At 43.6% G+C, this 23,668-nt stretch overlaps 1 protein-coding gene across 3 annotated transcripts in view; it reads left to right on the plus strand.

Moving 5' to 3' along the window:
* The first annotated feature begins 416 nt into the window (after positions 1-416).
* Positions 417-23,668, plus strand: part of kcnn1a (potassium intermediate/small conductance calcium-activated channel, subfamily N, member 1a) — a 49,405-nt gene continuing 26,153 nt past the window's right edge. The window contains exons 1-2 of one of the 3 annotated variants that reach the window (XM_024391897.2): positions 417-1,752; positions 21,474-21,923. In XM_024391897.2, coding sequence (XP_024247665.1) covers positions 460-1,752; positions 21,474-21,923 — 1,743 coding nt within the window. In that variant the 5' untranslated portion in view covers positions 417-459. Of the gene's footprint in view, positions 1,753-3,972; positions 4,061-21,473; positions 21,924-23,668 lie in introns of those variants that run through there. The other 2 variants (XM_024391898.2, XM_024391899.2) reach the window with 2 other exon arrangements.

A 23,668-nucleotide genomic window follows, 5' to 3' on the forward strand; every position in this document is an offset into this window, starting at 1 on the left:
GGCGCGTAAAGTCGGGTTAGGTGACATGGGTTTTATTAGAGAATATTATTAGGCCTTTCATGTCATGCTTATATTGAATGATTGAATGTGGGGATTTTAGAAAACTCGTATTATAGACCTATAAACTACCGTAGTGATACAACCGAGTAAGTAGTAATGGTACGATATTTAAGGGGCACATTTGGTAGAGACTATAAAAGAAGATTCAATTGGAGAGAAAGTGATTGTCTGCATGGTTGTTGTGGCAACAGTGGAAAGTCAATAGTCAAGATCCAATGCGTTAATACACGATTGGCCTTATACTGTGTGGATCACTTTCATCCCTATTTCGCAATCGCATCAAATATGATAAATCTATTGCGAGTATTGTTTTCATTAAGAATATCCTCTAACCTGTGTGCATATTTGGTTACCAATATTCTAACGAAGGCGGTGTTTTGTCCGTAAGGTGGCGTTTTAATGCAGGTCCTGGTCAAACCTACCAATGAGACGAGTCGGCTCTATTCTGCTGGGACTGATCGCAATGAACGGGTGTTGGAGCTATACAAGGCAAACGAGCAACCACAGCAAGACTCGGATTTTAAGGGGATGCGGCATCGATACGCGGGAGCTGTCTATCAGCACCAAATCCCCGACGAAGAGCAAGGCAGCGCGCAGAGCCGAGACCCAAATCCAGTCTCTCCAGTTTTCAGTCTGCCGCCCCCTCCTCCGTCTTTCAGAGAGCGTTCAACTACCACCTCACACTACCAGAACCACGAACTGCCTTGTCTGAGTCAACCCTCTCGGAGAGGTATCCATGCCAGTCAGCCGCAGCACGGCGAACCCCCACCTCTGACAAACTACGACATCGCCCAGCGACCGTCACACCGGGTCTGTGAACCCGACGGGCAGCCAGCGCACCTGCAGCAGAACCTTTGGGCCGCAGTCGGCTCGCAGCCGCAGTCGGAACAGCCTGTTAGTCAGAGCTGCCACTGCAGTTTTTCCGAGAAGGCGAACCTTTCTTACCAGCGCCAGCCCCTCACTCACCCGCCGCAGCCCTCCCTATCTTTGCCGCCGCCGCCAACGTCGTCCTCTTTGCTGTTTTTGCAGGAATCTAATCGCGGGGAACATTTCCAAAGCAGTGCCAATTACCAACAGGCGAGCATCGTGGAACACTGCAGGGGAGGAGAAGGAGGAGGAGGGTACCGAGACCAGAAGCAGTTGTTGCAGCAACACTGTCAAAGACTCCGACACAGGGACCCCTCCCCTGAAGCAATCCGAACAAACTCGCAGAAAGGGCGCACAGTAAATGTATGTGAGTCAATCGAGGCTAATCGGCGAGAATTCGAGTCCCAGGCTCAGGACCTGCAGCAGCTACAGCAACAGCCACTATTGCGAGCTCAACAACAGCTACTGGTGGGGAGCAGCTTGCCTATCAACTACTGCGCCAACGGCTCAGGAGAGGTATGTAGGAATAACCAGGCATCACTGCTGCAACAGCATCAGCAGCAGCAAGACGCACTGGGGCTATGTCCCCAGCGTCCGCAGCACTGTGACCAAGACTGCAATAAGCCGGGGCGAACGAACCAAGCCAATCAGTCGCAACAACATTGCCGCGACTCCCGTGTAAACCCACCAACGCAGCCGTACGGGGGGAACTCGTCTGCGACTGGCAGTAGCAGCAAGAGCAGCCCTAACTACGGCTCCAGCTATCACCTGTGGCCGGAGAGCCCGCATAAGGGAGAAGAGCGGATACTAATCGATCATTATCAGGTACATTTCTAATTTGCTCATGCACCGTTGAGATGTAATAATTAGGGTCTGAGAAAGCTGTAACCTGTAAATGGACTTTAACCTATAACGTTTCTAGTCCATGGCCACGCCTGCCACATAGTTTTTTTTTTATATAACAGCGCTGTATGTGGGTTATTTGTATGGATGGAGACAGTAGTTATATGTTTCACAGGTAACGTTACTAAGGATCTATGTAACTGTGCTACTGCTTCTTCACAAATCACTCATGTAACCTATGACACCCCCGCACGAACAACGCGCGCGCGCACACACACACACACACACACACACACACACACACACACACACACACACACACACACACACACACACACACACACACACCTGTTCCATGTTGCAGGAACAGCGAGTCTTTTTTTGCGTGTTGAAAAAATGTAATCTGTTCTCTCGCAGCCGGAGATAACTGTCTGTTGCATCTTCACAGTAGGCTTCTCTCTCCTGTTACACGTTTTGGCATAGTGCCACAGTTATGACAACACGTATTGTGTTTAAGCACCTTTACCATAGTCCCGTTTTTCATTGGATGCTTTGTACTGCAATGTACAAACTAATGAAAGGTTTGGATACACAGACTGTGAAAAGCTAACCCATGACATAACATACATGTAGCCTTACAGTGAATTCAGGCTGGAAAATAAATGCCAAAATATCTTTGCATCAGAGGTTGTGCTATTGTAAGTAATATAATTATTTTATTTAAATATGGCTTTAAATCATTTAAAAAATGTCCCTCTTGTGAATTTATATAGCTTTTACATTCAACTATAGATTTTCATATTGTGCATGCATTCTCACTCATCATAAAATAACCAGAATCAAAATGATTACAACTATTTTTGAATGACTTACATTATACAATCGTATTAAAAGCTTTTCCTGTCTATCAGACATGTTAACAACTACTGCAAGTATTCTGATAGACTCACATACTTATCTATTCATGTTTCCCTCGAGCTTCCTGCTTCAATCCTATTGACTTGCCCTTAATGAGGTTGGCCCCCCCGTTTTGAAATCCCTTAAACAAAACCATTGTGACAGCGCGAGACAGATAAAGTGTATACAATTACAGCATCCTGCACCTCACCCCGAAACTCAATAGCTGATCCATATTGATGGCAGTCTGATATTGTGTCCAGCCTCAATAACATTGGTGTTTTGAAAGGTACCTTGCTGGTCCCATTGTGAGCCTTGTGTAAGTACTCTTTAATTCTTTCTACTTACTGGTATAGAGGTGTCCCCTTGGGCAGGACAGTGGCTGCGACTGGCTCCTGTTGCCAGCCTGTATACCTCTAAAGGGAAGATGAGGTCACGTGTGTCATCAGCAGGATGGGTGGAGAGATGAAGGAGAAAGCTATTACACTATTACAGTAAAGCCTTTGTACTTCTCCTGACACACTGGTTATAATCACCCTATATGAGCTATAGGAGGTCAATACTGTATATGTCACCGTGCCACTGCCACCAACTTGATACCGTGTGACATATTGCTTGTATTTATATCGAGGCTATGCTGCTGTGTTTGCACCTTGTTGGCTTTTGCTTTTTTGCTCAGTTTTTTTAATGTTCTTTTCTTTAAAAAAACAGAATCTTATCAAGACTAGTTGTTTTCCAAGAGTAGTCTAATCAAGTCTATCACTATTAGTGTAGTATTAATGTTGGGTATGTGATTAGACTTAGTTAATACAATTGTGTGATTCAAGAGCCTGTCATGTCGACAGATCCCCTATTTTGTTATGATTAGCGGTGCTGTTAAGGCTCCAACCTTTGCCAGAAGAAACGGATTTGTTGATTTTACTTCCTCTATCGGTCATCACCACGCCTCTTGTATCAGTCATCATCAGGCCTCTTGTATCAGTCATCGCCAGGCCTCTTGTATCAGTCATCGCCAGGCCTCTTGTATCAGTCATCGCCAGGCCTCTTGTATCAGTCATCGCCAGGCCTCTTGTATCAGTCATCGCCAGGCCTCTTGTATCCGTCATCACCAGGCCTCTTGTACAAGGCCCTTTGTTTTAGCTCCATTAGGCGTGCAGCGTCGTGCATGTTTCCATTGGTTACCTTCCCGTCCTCAAGCTCAGCTCAGCCAACACCTTGTAAGTAAACACACACCAATGAACAAGCATCACCCTCCTTCATTAACAGGGGTGGAACCCGGGCCACATCCTGTATGCTGGGAGTGAATGGCACGATCTCTGATAACACATTCACATTGTATTAGGGAGGTGGATGGGAAACACCATTTTCCTCTGCGTCCGGCATGAAGGAGGGAGTGAGTACAAACCTAAAAGCCTTCGCTAATTTATTGTGGTTTTTCCCATTTTTTTGTTCTGCATTTAAGTGCTGCTACTCTACGCTCGCTCACTGAAATAGATTTGTGTTTCCATATTTGTTGCTATGGTGAGGAAAACCTGGCATTGTATATCTAGGCCTCTCTATGGCATTGTATATCTAGGACTCTCTATGGCATTGCCTGCGTACAGAGAATGAAGGGAAAAATGCCCTCCAAGGTTTGACATACATTGTACACTCATATTGCTCATACACACATTGCACACACACACACACACACACACACACACTGGGCGACTGCTAGGGTCCTAATAGGAGATGGCTTCTTATCCGCTTAACAGTTCACATGGCTCTGTTGCGTTTCATCTGAGTGATTTTGCACAAGAAGAGGTGTATTGCATTACGTGCAGAGTCCAGTTAGATACAAAGAGTGGGGGGTTTCCTCAATAGCCCAGAGCAGTACAGCCGTAGCCCACCATCACTCTATATGTAAGATATTTTTGCTCTGGTTACCCAAGTGCAATTTGTCTTGTGTATGTTTGACCTCTGCTGGTTACCCAAGTGCATTTGTCTTGTGTATGTTTGACCTCTGCTGCTTGTTCCGTGTATATTTGACCTCTGCTGGTTGTCCTGTGTATATTTGACCTCTGCTGCTTGTCTGATGCATATTTGACCTCAGATTCTTGTTTCCTGTTTTTAATACATGTTGTAACCTGACATTATTCTTTAGTTTCTATTTTGTATTTACATGTTTTACTGTGTACACACAATCGCCATAGCACATTGCGTAACAAATGACCCAGGTTCATTTATGGTCATTTTTGTGCAATCGTAGCCAAGTTAAGTCAACCACATAATGTATCACAGCCATGCATATGCTTGGTGGCTAATTATGTAATTGATCTTGCCTATGTCCTGTGTTAGGGCCATGATCAGTGGTCAGGAACTGGGAGAGTATGAATAATGGCACTGCAATTTGATATTGATCATTCATCATGAGATAGAGACTGGAAGAACTTATCAGTGGGATGTGTTTCATTACATCTGCCATAGTGAAACCGTACCAGTTGGCAGGTGTTTCTGAAAAATTATTTTAACACTAGTTCATATTAAAGTAAATTGCAATTCACTGTAATACACTGTAAGATTGAATGAGATAGCCCTTACAGCAGAGATAGGATACTGTATGTCTCATTTCATACTACTGTGCCTCTTACACTAAATCAACTCACGGTTCCTTGACTGCACTAAAATATGCGTGTCTGAAAGCATCTCTCACCATTGTGAATTACATTTAGCCCAGTTAGTGCATGTGTACTGTAGCGTGTTGCCATTGTGCGGCTACCCAGGCACTGTATTCCACCCCTTTGGTTTGAAGTCTTAACCTTAACTTAAGCTAAGGTCCTGGTGCCCTAAGGTTTTGATTTGACTGGAGGCCATTTCATTTTCTTCCGTATCAAACATAATGCTGCTGTTGTAAACCTCACCAAAAACCCTTGGGCAGGTGAATACATATTCTGTGGAAAACAAAAGGTGCAGTCGAGTTTTCATGCTCAAACTGCCTTGAACCACTGTTTACAAAGGATACGAATATGAGTTTGTAACATTTCCACAGAGACCTGTGGTAGTAGGAGGATATTTAAACCCCTTTCACACTGAAATATGTATATTAGCTGTTTCTGCCATGGACTTATTATACAGACTGGGCATGGTGTGGTATTTATCAGAATTTATAGAAAGCAAGGAGAAGTATTCAGAATGCAAAGAATAGTTACATATTTGTGTACCCATCAGAGAACAAATGCACAATACATGCCATTGTAATGAGTATCACAATGGTGAATCATTGTTTGCATAGTGTTAAAACCGTTGTTCTTAGTTGCACATAATTCGAATGGGACTCTGTCGATCCACAGTCTCAGTTGATTGAAGCATTGCAGTACAGTATGATTTCATTAGTGTCCGTATATGTTTAGGGGATTGAATTGGATGGAGCATGGCGCTTGCAATACCAGGATAGTGGGTTTGATTCCCGGGACCACCCGTATGTAAATAAAAAGTATGCAAGCATGACTTAGTCGCTTTTGATAAAAGAGTCTGCTAAATGGAACATGTTATGTTACGTATATAATTGTGTTTGTATGTGCCTGTGTGTGCATGTGTGCATGCGAGATAGAGAAATGCAGAGAGAGACAGAGTGTGTAGGCTACTTGTGTGTGGGAGGGTGTTAGCAGAGGTGCAAGTGCCCCCTCAGATTTGTCCTGTTTTTTTTATTTTTCAGATGTTGAATTAATTACTAAACTTCTTTTTTAGGCCCAGTTTTTAGCAAAATGATTTATGAAAAATATCTGTCAGTGGTATTTTTTGGAGGGGGCACACTGACTGGACCAGTAAGTGGTTCCTTCCAAGGTGCACCACAGAGCAAAGATATGCTAGATAGGACACTAGATACTCTAGTGCACTCAGACTGTATCGTCACAGATAGTACGATGGGACAGATAATTTGGCCGACATTCTGGACATTTTCTCATCAATGGAACATTTGTTCTTAATACAGTTTTCTGTTCCAAAAACTAGAATCTGTTATGAGTGGACAAGTTTTGTAGGCTTTACCCTTTGCTAAAAAATAAAATAAAATTGCATTACTTAGAAGGATTGCAAAGGCAAAATGAGTTATTGCACATACTTACTTCACAGAGTAGGCGTCCTCAAACAGAAACATGTATGCTAGAACGCGCCAATAGGATCTCGCTAGCTCGTGCTTGGCTCTGCCTACCTCCTTGCTTGTTCTGCCCACTATTTGCTCCCATTGGAAATGACAGGCTGTGGTCAATCTTTGTTATAAAATCTTTGGTATCGTCAGTGGAGGAGGAGAGAAAGTGTGGAGTTACACACAGCGTTTGATTTGATTTTAGCTGCCAGTGATGGGCAGGCCTCACAGAAGGTATGTTTGTAAATTTAAGCTATGTACCCTATGATTCCTTCTTGATGAATAAATAAAACACTCATAACTAGCTATCGAGCATTTTCAGGTTTCAATCAAGTTAGAGTAGCTTGTCTAACTATCTTAGCTGGCATGCCTGCTGGCAAGGTTGCTCGACTTTAGAAAATACTAATTGTCTTTAATTCTTGGGTTATGATGAATTATAAACTGGGTGGTTTGAGCCCTGAATGCTGATTGGCTGACAGCCGTGGTATATCAGACCGTATACCACGGGTATGACAATATTTATTTTTACAGTTCTAATCAAGTTGGTAACCAGTTTATAATAGCAATAAGGCACCTCAGGGGTTTGTGATATATGGCCAATATACCACGGCTAAGCGCTCTATCCAGGCATTCCGCTTTGCGTCGCACTTAAGAACAGCCCTTAGCCGTGGTATATTGGCCATATACCACACCCCCTCGAGCCTTATTGCTTAACTATACTAGTGTGTCAGTTGTACTAAGCTCCTAAGGCATAACATTTTCGACAAAGAATTAGGCATGAAGATTATGGCTCTAGGTTGCAGGAAAAAGCTGTTTCCAACCTCACGTACCTCATACATGGGTGCATGATGCCCCTGGGTGTTAGCATACCATTGTCATCTCCATGCCACGATCTTCCCTTAAAAGCGTTAAGGGCATATGGACTCTATTGCTCCCTACCGTCTGTTGAAATGCCCGTTTCCTCCACAAAGATACTGGGATGCATTTAATGTGTCTTTGGGAAGATTCTCCCTCCGAGTGTCACGATCGTCGTAGTGAGGAGACCAAAGCGCAGCATGGTGTGAATACATACTTTTAATGAATTACGAAAAACCAGGAAGTACACTAAACAAACAAAATAACAAAACGACCGTGACCGCTATCGAAACTGAGTGCTAACATGCAACATCACATAGACAATAACCCACGAACCACAATACAAAACAGGATACCTAAATATGGTTCCCAGTCAGAGACAACGACAGACACCTGCCACTGATTGAGAACCACATCAGCCCAAACCACATAGAAACAGACTAACTCGACATGCAACATAGAATGGCAGAGTAGCCTAGTGGTTAGAGCGTTGGACTAGTAACCGGAAGGTTGCAAGTTCAAACCACCGAGCTGACAAGGTACAAATCTGTCGTTCTGTCCCTGAACAGGCAGTTAACCCACTGTTCCTAGGCCGTCATTGAAAATGAGAATTTGTTCTTAACTGACTTGCCTAGTTAAATAAAGGTAAAATAAAATCAAAAAATTTAGGGCCATCCATCATTCCTTCAATTCTGACCAGTTTCCCAGTCCCTGCCAATGAAAAACGTCCCCAAAGCATGATGCTGCCACCACCATGTTTCAATGTGGGGATGGTGATGTGTGGTGTTGGGTTTGCGCCAGACATAGCTGTTTCCTTGATGGCCAAAAAGCTAAATTTTAATTTCATCTGACCAGAGTACCTTCTTCCATATGTTTGGGGAGTCTCCCACATACCTTTTGGCGAACACCAAACGTGTTTGCTGATTTTTTTCTTTAAGCAATGGCTTTTTTCTGGCCATTCTTCCATAAAGCCCAGCTCTGTGGCGTGTACGGCTTAAAGTCGTCCTATGGACAGATACTCCATTCTCCACTGTGGAGATTAAACAAGTTCTTTTTTTCATTTCACTTCACCAATTTGGACTATTTTGTCTATGTCCATTACATGAAATCCAAATGAAAATCCATTTAAATTACAGGTTGTAATGCAACAAAATAGGAAAAATGCCAAGGGGGATGAATACTTTTGCAAGGCACTGTATGTAGTTTGATATACAGTACCAGTCAAAAGTTTGGACACACCTACTCATTCAAGGGTTTTTCTTTATTTGTACTATTTTCTACATTGTAGAGTAGTGAAGATATCAAAACTATGAAATAACACATATGGAATCATGTAGTAACCAATTTATTTTTAAACAAATCAAAATATATTTTAAATTTGAGATTCTTCAAAGTAGCCACCGTTTGCCTTGATGACAGCTTTGCACACTCTTGGCATTCTCTCAACCAGCTTCATGAGGTAGTCACCTGGAATGCATTTCAATTAACAGGTGTGGCTTAATTTGTGGAATTTTTTGTGGAATTTCTTTCCTTTTCTTTAATGCGTTTGAGACAATCACTTGTGTTGGAAGGGGTGGTATACAGAAGATAGCCATGCGAAGAGAAACGACAGTCCATCATTACTTTAAGACATGAAGGTCAGTCAATGCCGAAAATTTCAAGAACTTTGTAAGTTTCTTCTAGTGCAGTCGCAAAAACTATCAAGCGCTATGATAAAACTGGCTCTCATGAGGACCGCCACAGGAAAGGAAGAACCAGAGTTACCTCTGCTGCAGAGGATAAGTTTGTTAGTTAACTGCACCTCATATTGCAGCCGAAATAAATGTAATAAAAGTAACAGACACATCTCAACATCAACTGTTCAGAGAAAACTGCGTAAATCAGGCCTTCATGGTCGAATTGCTGCAAAGAAACCACTACTAAAGGACACCAATAATAAGAAGATAGTTGCTTGGGCCAAGAAACATGAGCAATGGACATTAGACCGGTGGAAATCTTTTTTTTTGTTGGTCTGATGAGTCCAAATTTGAGATTTTTTGTTCCAACCGTCGTGTCTTTGTGAGACGCAGATAAGGTGAACAGATGATCTCTGCATGCGTGGTTCCCACTATGAAGCATGGAGCAGGAGGTGTGATGGTGTGGGGGGTGCTTTGCAGTTGACACGGTCATGATTTACTTAGAATTCAAGGCACACTTAACCAGCATAGCTACCACAGCGTTCTGCAGCGATACGCCATCCCATCTGATTTGCGCTTAGTGGGACTATAATTTGTTTTTCATCAGGACAATGACCCAAAACACATCTCCAGGCTGTGTAAGGGCTATTTGACCAAGAAGGAGAGTGATGGAGTGCTGCATCAGATGACCTGGCCTCCACAATCACCCGACCTCAACCCAATTGAGATGGTTTGGGATGAGTTGGACCATGAAGGAAGGAAAAGCAGCCAACAAGTGCTCAGCATATGTGGAAAAGCATTCATCATGAAGCTGGTTGAGAGAATGCTAAGAGTGTGCAAAGCTGTCATCGAGGCCAAGGGTGGATACTTTGAAGATTCTAAAATATAAGATATATTTTCATTTGTTTAACACTTTTTGGGGGGTTATTACATGATTCCATATGTGTTATTACATAGTTGTGATGTCTTCACTATTATTCTACAATGTAGAAATAGTCAAAATAAAGAAAAACCCTTGAATGAGTAGGTGTCCAAACTTTTGACCGGTACTGCGTGTTGTTATTGTAGACACACACACACACGCACACACACACACACACAATGTTCATAGCTATGTAGTTTGATATGCTGGTGGAAACACACACAATGATGTTCATTGCTAAGTAGTCACTACGTGGTTTGATTATCACGGTGAGCAGTCAGTGTAGCTATAGACATTTCCATCGCTAAGGCCTTGTCGTGTAACACTAAAACAAGTATAGATGAGAAGAATATGGAACCTCCCCTCTCGTAGGGCTTTCTGATTCTTAACCCCTTTAATAGACTCCCTCACGAGTCCTTTTGTCACTGTGCCAGCTTATTTTTGAACCCTTTCATGGCTAGTTCTGGGGGTGTCCATTTCATAACCGCCTCCATCCTATTTCTCTCTTTTCTCTTCTCATGTGAAAAACCTTTTTAAATAATAAATGTACACTAAAGGAGCCTGAGGGCATTAAAAACAGCAGCAATTATTTGTATTACAATTAAAAACACATCATAGAAGCAAACTGTATCTGGCCACTGTGAGCGCAGTTCCCAGAACTGTGTAGAAAGTCGGATGTAATTGCCGGGCTTTGGGAGAATCCTATGGAGAATATAGGAATTCTATTATATTTGGGCCTCCCAAAATCAAAACAACACAGGTTGTGCGAGTAGTATAGTGTGTTAGTGTACTGACTAAGTGTCTGGGCAGTGGGGGGGGGGTTCTACTGGGTGCTGCCTGAGTCAGAGCCATGTTACGTCACATGTCCAAAGGGCTTTCTCTTAGAATAGACCCAAAGGACAGATATCTTGTTTTGTCTTGTGTTTTCCCGTCATTTTCCACCGGGATTCTGAGGTATAGCGGTCATTTCTTGGGTAGGGTCTCGATGTACTATGAAGGTGGTTACAGTTGCACCAGGAACAAGGTTTGCAGCTGTCTTTTCCCCAAGAGAATTTAACATAAAGGTGGAAAGGGTAGAACTAATGTTACAAGAAGGAATAAAGCATTAGGGTAAAGCCTACCACAAAAACAGGTGTGAAGCATTTAGTACAACCTGGGTCTAATCTCCACGTTAATCCATTGCTCTTTGCATTGCTGTCTCTCTCTTTTTTTTCTTCTCTCTCTCTCTCTCTCCCTCTTTCCCTCTCCAAACTAAAACTCTGTTTTCTTGTCCTTTTCATATAATAAATGTAAGGCTGGATATCCACAAAATTCTCCAGTCAATCTTTTCTGAGTTTGTTATGGTATTGATCCATCCTATGCTATAGGTTGTTATGGTAATGCTCCATCCTATGTTATAGGTTGTTATGGTAATGATCCATCCTATGTTATAGGTTGTTATGGTAATGATCCATCCTATGCTATAGGTTGTTATGGTAATGATCCATCCTATGCTATAGGTTGTTATGGTAATGATCCATTCTATGCTATAGGTTGTTATGGTAATGCTCCATCCTATGTTATAGGTTGTTATAGTAATGATCCATCCTATGCTATAGGTTGTTATGGTAATGATCCATCCTATGTTATAGGTTGTTCTGGGCACTGCCTGCTATTGATGTTTCAGCCTCTGTCGGAATTTAGTGGAGGCTCAAAATGACTACTGAAGTTGCGTTCTGAGACAGTAAGTTCAGCGCTGTGAGACAAAGTCGTGTGATTGCACCCAGTGCTTAACTCTGACTGAAATAGGTTGTTATAGTACTGATCCATTTATATACTGTTAGCTAATATTCTATGAGAGGTTGTTATGGTAATGCTCCATCCTATGCAGTTAGAACATTTGTTATAGGTTGTTATGGTGATCCATCCTAGCTATAGGTTGATCTCCTGCCCAAATCAAGCACTGACTGCACCAATGAAAGAGTATTTATTGCCTGTTTTAATAACCTCAGAGTAAAACGTATGACTGTTTGTCCCTATGATGTCAAATAGTCAAATAGTCAAAGGCTGCATAATAGGATGATGTAGTCTAATGAGTCGGCAAATGTTGTACAAACAGTGGGGCCTATGTTACTGGTTTAAAGTAATGATCCATCCTATGTGTGTTGTTGTGTGTGTCCATGTGTGTGTTGTGTGTGTGTGTGTGTGTGTGTGTGATGTTTGCGTCTGTGCGTGGAGAGGGGCCGACTCCTACTGCGAAAACAGAGGGACACGCTGGGAGAGACTGTTAGTGTTCATGTGTGTGTATTAGTAGGGTATTCCACCTAATCTAGAATATTTACAACAATCTAGCATCAATCAAGTAATCAAGAGGTAATTGCATTCTATGGAGGGGAATGGGCCAATAGCAAAGATTAGTAAAGAGGAACGTGCTAGACAGGATAAGCAGAACATTAGAATGCTGGCCTCGTTGCATTTGCATATTCAACAGCAAGACTAAATTATACCAGGATTGGAGTCACACATCAATGTTTAGTTTGGTGAGAAAAGTCAGGATTTTTTTTTTTTGTCACATTCTGTCACATTAAAATTCCACATCTTGTGAGGACCATTGCAAATCTGCCAGCCAGTCTAGAGCTGTGAAGAATTATGTACTAATACCTGAATATTTACAACAATCTAGCATCAACAAGTAATCAAGGGTAAGCATTCTATGGAGGGGAACACAACTAATACGTGCTAGACAGGATAGCAGAACATTAGAATAATGGCCCGGGTAGCAGACACAACTAATACCCGGGTATTCAGACACAACTAATGAGAAAAGTCAGGATTTTTTTTTTTTTGTCACATTCTGTCACATTAAAACCACATCTTGTGCAGACCATTGCAAACTGCCAGGTCTAGAGCTACCAGGGTTGCAGCATTATGTACTAATACCTGGGTAGCACACACAACTAATACCCGGGTAGCACACACAACTAATACCCGGGTAGCACACACAACTAATACCCGGGTAGCACCACAACTAATACCGGGTAGCAGACACAACTAATACCCGGGTAGCACGCACAACTAATACCGTGTTAGCACTCACAACTAATACCGTGTTAGCACGCACAACTAATACCGTGTTAGCACGCACAACTAATACCGTGTTAGCACGCACAACTAATACCTTGTTAGCACGCAAAACTAATACCGTGTTAGCACACACAACGGCTAATACCTCGTGTAGCACACACTTGCTCTGAGACCTAATAGTTGTTCCCCTTGCCTGCAAGGGCCGGTGTGGAGCGATGGGTAACGATGCTACGTGGGTGACTGTTGTTGATGAGTGCAGATCGCCCATACCCGTGCGCGAACCAGGGACCCTCTGTACACATCAACAACAGTCACCCACGAAGCATCATGTTAGCATGCACAACTAATACCGTGTTAGCACGCACAACTTATACCCGGGTAGCACACACAACTAATACTGGGGTGGCACGCACAACTAATACCCAGGTAATACGCACGACCAATACCCAGGTAGCATGCACAACTAATACCGTGTTAGAACGCACAACTAATACCATGTTAGCACACACAACTAATACCGTGTTAGCACGCACAACTAATACCATGTTAGCACGCACAACTAATACTGGGGTGGCACGCACAACTAATATCGGGGTAGAACGCCGACCAATACCCGGGTAGCACACACAATTAATACCGTGTTAGCACGCACAACTAATACCCGGGTAGCACGCACGACTAATACCCAGGTAGCTTTCACAACCAATACCCTGGTAGCTCACACGACTAATACCTGGTTAGCCCGCAAGTCCAATACCCAGGTAGCACGCACAACTAATACCGTGTTAGCACGCACAACTAATACCCAGGTAATACACATGACCAATACCCAGGTAGCACGCACAACTAATACCGTGTTAGCACGCACAACTAATACTGGGGTGTCACAAACACCTAATCTCAGGGTGGCACGCACAACTAATACCTAGGTAATACGCACAACCAATACCCAGGTAGCACGCACAACTAATATCATGTTAGCATGCATAACTAATACCGTGTTAGCACGCACAACTAATACCGTGTTAGCACGCACAACTAATACTGGGGTAGAACGCCGACCAATACCCGGGGAGCACGCACAACTAATACCATGTTAGCACGCACAACTAATACCGTGTTAGCACACACAACTAATACTGGGGTGGCACGCACAACTAATACCGGGGTAGAACGCCGATCAATACCCGGGTAGCACACACAATTAATACCGTGTTAGCACGCACAACTAATACCTGGGTAGCACACATGACTAATACCGGGGTAGCTCACACGACTAATACCTGGTTAGCCCGCAAGTCCAACACCCAGGTAGCACACACAACTAATACCATGTTAGCACGCACAACTAATACCGTGTTTGCAGGCACAACTAATACTGGGGTGGCATGCACAACTAATACTGGGGTAGAACGCCGACCAATACCCGGGTAGCACACACAACTAATACCGTGTTTGCACACACAACTAATACCGTGTTTGCACGCACAACTAATACCGGGGTAGATTGCACAACTAATACCCAGTTAATACTCATGAATAATCCCCGGGTATTAGTAAGCATGACTAATACCCAGGTAGTACGCACTACTAATACCTTGGTATTAATACTCACTACTAATACGCACAACTAATACCCTGGTAGTACGTACAACTAATACACGGGTAGTACACATTACTTCTAATACCCGGGCAGTACGCACAATACTACCTGGGTATTAGTATGCACAACTACTACCCGGGTAGTGAACATGACTTCTAAAACCCGGATAGTACACACGACTTCTAATACCTGGGTAGTACGCATGATTTCTAATAGCTAGGTACTATGCATTACTAATACCCGGGTAGAACACACGGCTAATACCGGGGCAGTATGCACGACTAATACTTGTGTATTAGTACGCACGACTAATACACAGGTATTAGTACGCACGACTAATACCCTGGTAGTACACATGACTAATTCCCAGGTAGTACGCACAACTACTAATACCCGGGTATTAGTACGCACGACTAATACCTGGGTATTAGTATGCATGACTAATATCCGGGTAGTACCCATGACTAATACCCGGGTATTAGTCTGCACGAGTTATACCCAGGTCGTACGCATGACTAATTACCAGGTAGTACACACAACTACTAATACCCGGGTATTGGTAGTGCATACTAACAATACCCGGGTACTAAACACTAATAACACCCGGGTAGTATGCACCAGCATTATCTATGTTTAGATTTATTGTTGACTTGACTCTGAATGTGTTCAGCACGTATGTCGTGATCAACTTATCAACAAATTCAGGGAGTCAAGTCAATGATAACTTCCAGGAAATTCCGTAAAATTTCAATTCATGACTTCAAGAGAACACCTCATAGATCTATGGACAATTTTAGAAAACGAGAACTGAATTCCAAATCATTCTCTGAATTGTCTGGAATTGATCAAGTAAGACATGCTACTAATGAGTTCCTACTGTATATTTCTCCCAAGAGAGTCCCACAACCTTTAGTTTGAACACTCTGATCCCTCTTAGAAGAAAGGGTTCTACCTGGAACCAAAACGATTCTTCAAAGAGTTCTCCATTGGGGACGGCCAAAGAACCCTTTTAGGTTCTAGATACTGTAGCACCTTTTTTTCTAAGAGTGTGTGTCTCCTTTCGAGGGGACAGCTTTATGTGTCCTAATTAGTGCACTATTGTGATGCTGCTGAACACCCAGTGCATTATTAGCCCGAACAATGACCCTTCAACACGGGCAATATACCTGCCTTGTCGTCTCTGTTGTTATTTTCTTCTTCTTCTTGTTTTGGACATAATTAATTTTTCTTTTCATCTCAGAGGAGACAAGGGGGATGATAATGCCGCTTCAGGAAGCCTGTAATTGTGCCTGTTATCAAATTGCAGTCATTTTAACCACAGGATTTGCTCCAAGGACGACCCATACTGATTCCACGGAGGAAAACTCCTACTGGGTTGTCTTTTCTTCAGGGAAATGCATGCTGAATGTTGTAGATGGGATTGTACTTTCTTAGAAAGACTACAAATATTCTGAACTAAAATATAAATGCAATGTGCAACAATTTCAACTATTTATCTGAGTTACAGTTCATACAAGGAAGTCAGTCAATTGATTTGACATGACTGGGCTGGGGATGTCACATGACTGGGCTTGGGATGTCACATGACTGGGCTTGGGATGATGACTGGGCACAACTGGGCTGGGACTGGGCTGGGATGATTTCACTGGGGATTTGACTGGGCTGGGGATTTGACTGGGCTGGGGATGTGACATGACTGGGCTGGGGATTTGACACGACTGGGCTGGGGATTTGACACGACTGGGCTGGGGATTTCACACGACTGGGCTGGGGATTTGACACGACTGGGCTGGGGATTTGACACGACTGGGCTGGGGATTTGACACGACTGGGCTGGGGATTTGACACGACTGGGCTGGGGACTGGGCTGGGGATTTTGGGCTGGGGATTTCACATGACTGGGCTGGGGATTTCACACTACTAGGCTGGGGATTTCACACGACTGGGCTGGGGATTTCACACGACTGGGCTGGGGATTTCACACTACTAGGCTGGGGATTTCACACTACTAGGCTGGGGATTTCACACTACTAGGCTGGGGGCTGGGCTGGGGCACTAGGCTGGGGCACGAATGGGCTGGGAGGGCAGGCGCAGCCATGGTGGGCCTGGGGGCATAGGCGCAGCCATGGTGGGCCTGGGAGGGCATAGGCCCACCCACTGTGGAGCCAGGCCCAGCCAATCAGAATGAGATTTTCCCCACAAAAGAGTTTCATTCCAGACAAAAATACTCCTTGTAAGTATGGAACATTTCTGGGATGTTTTGTTTCAGCTCATGAAACATGGGACCAACACTTTACATGTTGCGTTTATATTTTTGGTCAGTATATATTAGTTAACCATGAGGCTATGCTGTTTACCGTGTACACTGTACATACAGTGTAGTACACAGGAAGGATTCTATAAGCAATTGGTCGCACCGTTTACATTGAAACGTCGTTGTTATACTGTCTATCAAAGTACGTTTACACCTTTCCTTAGACCATTTTCAAGGCCACATAGACAGGCATTGTATGAATGGGTGGTGGTGTTTTACATGTTTACTAGTAAGACATACAGAGATCCTGGCTGGCCCTGTTGGTTGGGTTGAACAGCCCTGGTGCCTGCTCGCCTGTCACAGAAATATGACAACATGACAAACCGTCAGCTATAGCCTATAGCTCTCCTTCTCAACAGGGGCAGGCTGAGGAGGTCCCCAGGGGTCTGTCCTCTCTTTATTTCCTTCCCTCTCTCCACCCCCCCTCGTGTCCCTCCATTTTCTCTGTATGAGTTGGCCCCCTCCACACATGTGCCACATGTCCGAATACACGTATTATGCAGCCACACACAGCAGGCAGGCAGGCACACACACACACACACACACACACACACACACACACACACACACACACACACACACACACACACACACACACACACACACACACACACACACACACACACACACACACACACACACACCTCTCTCCCTGCCCACCATTGTCCAGTTGAGCTTTTCAGTTATCCCTGGCTACAGACAGTCTATCGCCAGGCCTTCTCTGATACTTGGCCAAGACATGCACGCACACACACACACAGACACACACAGGTTGGCTGTACAGTGCACTTTTTCAATTTCAGGAGTTTGTGTGTGCATTAAAAACAGAGGTGCAGTGTAGCTCCTTCACGTCCAAAAGGAGGGGGGTCTTCTATTAGATTGGAGATTGGAGCCGGTTAAAGGGATGAGTAAAGGAGGGGGTCTTCTATTAGATTGGAGCCGGTTAAAGGGATGAGTAAAGGAGGGGGTCTTCGGTTAAAGGGATGAGTAAAGGAGGGGGTATTCTATTAGATTGGAGCCGGTTAAAGGGATGAGTAAAGGAGGGGGTATTCTATTAGATTGGAGATTGGAGCTGGTTAAAGGGATGAGTAAAGGAGGGGTCTTCTATTAGATTGGAGCCGGTTAAAGGGATTAAAGGAGGGATGAGTTAAAGGGAGTAAAGGGGGTATTCTATTAGATTGGAGCCGGTTAAAGGGATGAGTAAAGGAGGGGGTATAAAGGGATGAGTAAAGGAGGGGGTATTCTGTTAGATTGATTGGAGCTGGTTAAAGGGTTAAAGGGATGAGTAAAGGGATGAGTAAAGGGGGGTATTCTATTAGATTAGATTGGAGGGATGAGTGGAGCTGGTTAAAGGGATGAGTAAAGGAGGGGTATTCTATTAGATTGGAGCCGGTTAAAGGGATGAGTAAAGGAGGGGGTATTCTATTAGATTGGAGCGGTTAAAGGGATGAGTAAATGAGGGGGGATGGAGCCGGTTAAAGGGATGAATAAAGGAGGGGGTATTCTATTAGATTGGAGCCGGTTAAAGGGATGAGTAAAGGAGGGGTATTCTATTAGAGGTTAAAGGGATGAGTAGGTATTTATTAGATTGGAGCTGGTTAAAGGATGATGAGTATTCTATTAAAGTTAAAGGGATGAGTAAAGGAGGGGGTATTTTATTAGATTGGAGCTGGTTAAAGGGATGAGTAAAGGAGGGGAGTATTCTATTAGATTGGAGCCGGTTAAAGGGATGAGTAAAGGAGGGGGGTATTCTATTAGATTGGAGCCGGTTAAAGGGACGAGTAAAGGAGGGAGGGATGGAGGAAGGGAGAGAGAGAGAGAGAGGGAGTTAGAGGAGGAGATAGGCAGAGAGTTGCAGTGCTTCATTTAAACTGTTCTGCACTGTGGCTTTTCAATTTGATTAGGAGGCTCCATTTCATACGGGATGGATGCTGTGTGCCATTCAGAACGAAATTGAAGCGTTCGCCGGGGCAGACAGCCATCCTGTGTCTCCTCCTGAAGGAGGATCAGCGGACAAGGTCAACTGCGGCCTGTTGTGCCCCTCATGGAACACTTTGTGTCCCAATGGCACCCTATTCCTCATTCAGTCCACTATACAGGGTATAGGGTGCCATTGGGACGCAGAATTATTGTCAGGGGTGAGAAACAGGAAAGAGCATCCTCAGCAAGGCAAAGAGTGTAGTTTTCAGTGGATATTATTAAATGCATCATATGTTTTGTTTATTCTGTTTGTAAGTCAAATACTATTAACTGAAATGCATGGTAAATTCACCAAAATGAAACGCATCACAATAGAGAATCAGTAGTTAAAATGTAAAACTGTATATTATGTGTTGTGAGGAAGGTACAGTGTGAGCTCTTTTGGGATATCCATGTGAGATTTGCCTGCAGAAAAAGGTTATGTATTACCTGCACCTCCATCTTACCTTCTTGTATTTCTCTTGTGCTGTCTCCTAGACGATATGGACACCCCCATCTAGCAGTCAGTCAGCAGTCAGTGGTACATTTTCAACCACCAAGAGAGTCTGCAGCATAATGGTCAGAAATGGAGACCAAAGCCAAGAGCAGAAGTGCATTCTTCCATCTCTCATCTCTCTCCATCAATCCTGTTCATTATGTTATTGGAATAACCTGCCATGGCTGCTTTTAGTTGACTTCCCTTGGTCTGATACGCCAGTCAAGTCATGTCTATTTGCTTTGATCAGTGATTTAAATGACAATCTTTGTCATTGTGTTTTATTTTCATGAAATAAAACACATGAATGGTAATTTTATCGGGGGAATTAATGATGACAAATAGCCATCGCTAGGGAACTGTGATCGTCCCACCTTTGTAAGCGAAAGGAGAGGTGCTAATATCAAATGAAGTTTAAGATCTTTCAAGCAACCTTTATTGGTGCTGCATTTATAGTAGGAATGCGCCACTATCTGAGATGTGTTTCACAGAGAGGGTCTTAATGGCTCTGATCATGAAGCTATTTAAAAGAGTAAAGGGGATTAGAACGCTGTGGTTCCCTCTAATCCTTAACCTTTAGTCTGGTCCGGTCCGGTCTGGTCCGGTCTGGTCTGGTCCGGTCTGCGTCAGCAGATAGTGTCAGTGGGGCCGGACTTACTGTACTACATTTTCATTATGGGGAATCAGAGTTTATTTCCGAACACATTTAGAGGCATTAGGGAGCTCACTCAAGCCAAATGAAAGGCAGTGTTGTCAAACACCCCCCGTTATTTCAGAAAATGCACTGTTCCACGTGAAGTTTAACAAGCCATTATGATAATCTAAGTGAAGTCCCAGAAGAGCTGTGGAGATGCCACTGGAATGCACACTCAACTACCATTGTACATGCCTCTACACTTCCAAGGTCCGTGGAACTCCTCAGTTCCTCTGCTTTCCCACCAAATTAAATTTTCACCTCTCCTTGAACCTGCGCTGCAATACAATCACACTCTGGATCAAGGATTTACATTTGAGTCATTTAGCAGATGCTCTTATCCAGAGTGATTTACAGTAGTGTGAGTGCATATATTTTCATACTTTCTCTTATAAGTCCCCCGTGGGAATCAAACCCACAATTCTGGAGTGGCAAATGTCATGCTTTACCAACTGAGCCACACGGGACGGCACAGAAAGGGCTGAGCAGGATCCCTCTTCAATTTAGATGCAGTTTTTGATACACAGAGAGGAGACGAAGACACATCTTTGAGTAAAGAATGTTCTTGTTTTCCTCTTGCAGAAACTTTAGATTCAGTTTTTCCTGCTTCTCTGATTATAGAAGCATCACTCACTCAGTCACTCCGTCTTTTTGGACACCCCATCTCTGGGCTCAGCAGGAAAGAGTGTTTCTTTAACAGGAAACAAGGTCACGCAACACATTAATCTTTCATGACTAAATTTGTGCTGCGCAAAGAGGACATTTTCTGCACTTTGTAGGGTCCACTATTAGTTATATGGCTTTATTTATACATTCATCTCCATTCATTATTCATGTGCTTTTGCCCTGCAGATGTGGATGCGCTTTTCTTGAGGGACAGCTGATATGAGTGCAATGTACAACAGAACACACAACACAGAGATTGCACTGATTTAGTGCAGGGCAGTGTTTCTGGTTCGTGCTTCTGGTTTGTGGACCGTCTCCGGTCCATGGGACATTAGTCAAATTGAAGTTATAAAGGAAAGGTGCTCCTCCCATTCTCTGACACCAGACTGATTGGTGGTTTGTTTCTTTAACAACCTCTTGTGTTTTTGTTGCCAGGCAACCACTGAGCAGAAGAAGCTGAGCCATGCTGGATCCAAGCCCTGCCTCTCCGAGAGCAGCGGCCGACTCCCTCAGATAGCCATGAACACCTGCAAGTACAATGGCGGCGTAGTGAGACCACTGGGCAGCCTGGCGTCGTCGCGGCGCAACCTAGCAGAGCTCGACTCAGAGACACAGCCCCTCCAGACGTTGCACAGCTCCGGCCTGGAGGTGGTGGTATCAAAGGGCAACGGCGAGGACCCCAGCAAGGCGTCCAACGAGAGCCTGGTCAGGGACGGAAACGGTGCTCCTGTGAAGAAGAACAAGGACATTGGCTATAGGCTCGGCCACCGGAGGGCGCTCTTTGAGAAACGGAAGAGACTCAGTGACTACGCCCTCATCTTTGGAATGTTCGGGATCGTCGTCATGGTGACTGAGACTGAACTGTCCTGGGGAGTTTACGGCAAGGTAATTAGTGTGGGTGGTCTTTTTGTTTGTTGAATAACTCCAATGCTGAAATTCTCTGAGTCGCTATACACAATTTCCCCACTGTGGGGGAAAACACGAGGGAGTTCTCATAGACCGGCAGAAAAAAAAGCCTCATGTTGTTTATGAATGCATTTCACACTACTTTTCATTTCTAATTGGATTGTAAGGCTCGTATGAATGTCCTGCTTAATATATTGTTTGTGTCACCCTCACAAATCAACTGCATTACACTTAAACACTTCAAATTCAACCAGTAAAATGTCAATGAGCATTAGCATTCTAGCCAACTGCTGCATCCAAAAATAGGATCTTTGCAACTATCACAACCAAATGTAAATTTAGCAACTGTTCAAGCAATAATCAAAACAACATTGTAATGCGATGAGAGCTCCCCCAAAAATGATTTAGTTTTGAAGTTATTACTACGTAAATCTATGTTTAATGGCTGCAGATGGCAAACGGCAATTGTTTTCCCCCATACTTATTTATGACGTGAATAACGACTCTGAGTATGCTATGTTTAGATAGGAAGTCATGTTAAACATGGTGAACACATGGTGAACTTCAGAGATATTTGTGTAAGTAGAATGACAATGTTTGCGATTCAAAAAATGTCAGAGCTTGGCCAAAGGACTGTTTTCACTAGGCTGCTGCTGGTATTTTGAGAGTTACTTTGAAGCCTGCCCTGCATCCAAACACAACGCTGCCCAATCAGAGAGCTGCTTCAAAGTGTCGGACATTATCTCTGACCAGCACGTGGGAGTGTCAGGACAACCCAACATGGCGGCAGGCTGTTGTCATTTCAGGGTCGCCACGACCTGGTCACGACTCCCTGACCCATCATTAGCTCCATCAACCAATCAATTTGGATTTGGGCAGTGCTTTCTGTACCAAACATTTGTCACAGTGCACTTAGGGAAAGGTTTGGCCCCAATGTTTACAAGACTGCACTGTTGGCTAGCGTCACCACATAGTCAATGCAACGAGCCAGCATTGATTGGCCTAAGTAATAGCTGGAACGGCTACTGCAATTTTTACAACTGCATGAGGTCAAGTAAGATTGAGCAGCAATGTTTTGGTTAAGTCCAGCCAATTCTACACATTTATTTGAATTGTTAAATTCAATATTGCATATACGGAGGGGCAAAAAAGTATTTAGTCAGCCACCAATTGTGCATGTTCTCCCACTTAAAAAGATGAGAGAGGCCTGTAATTTTCATCATAGGTACACTTCAACTATGACAGACAAAATTATTTTAAAAAATCCAGAAAATCACATTGTAGGATTTTTAATGAATTTATTTGCAAATTATGGTGGAAAATAAGTATTTGGTCACCTACAAACAAGCAAGATTTCTGGCTCTCACAGACCTGTAACTTCTTCTTTAAGAGACTCCTCTGTCCTCCACTCGTTACCTGTATTAATGGCACATGTTTGAACTTGTTATCAGTATAAAAGACACCTGTCCACAACCTCAAACAGTCACACTCCAAACTCCACTATGGCCAAGACCAAAGAGCTGTCAAAGGACACCAGAAACAAAATTGTAGACCTGCACCAGGCTGGGAAGACTGAATCTGGAATAGGTAAGCAGCTTGGTTTGAAGAAATCAACTGTGGTAGCAATTATTAGGAAATGGAAGTCATACAAGACCACTGATAATCTCCCTCGATCTGGGGCTACACACAAGATCTCACCCCGTGGGGTCAAAATGATCACAAGA

Source organism: Oncorhynchus tshawytscha, linkage group LG28 (genome assembly GCF_018296145.1).
Source record: "Oncorhynchus tshawytscha isolate Ot180627B linkage group LG28, Otsh_v2.0, whole genome shotgun sequence".
In the NCBI taxonomy this organism is placed as follows: domain Eukaryota; kingdom Metazoa; phylum Chordata; class Actinopteri; order Salmoniformes; family Salmonidae; genus Oncorhynchus; species Oncorhynchus tshawytscha.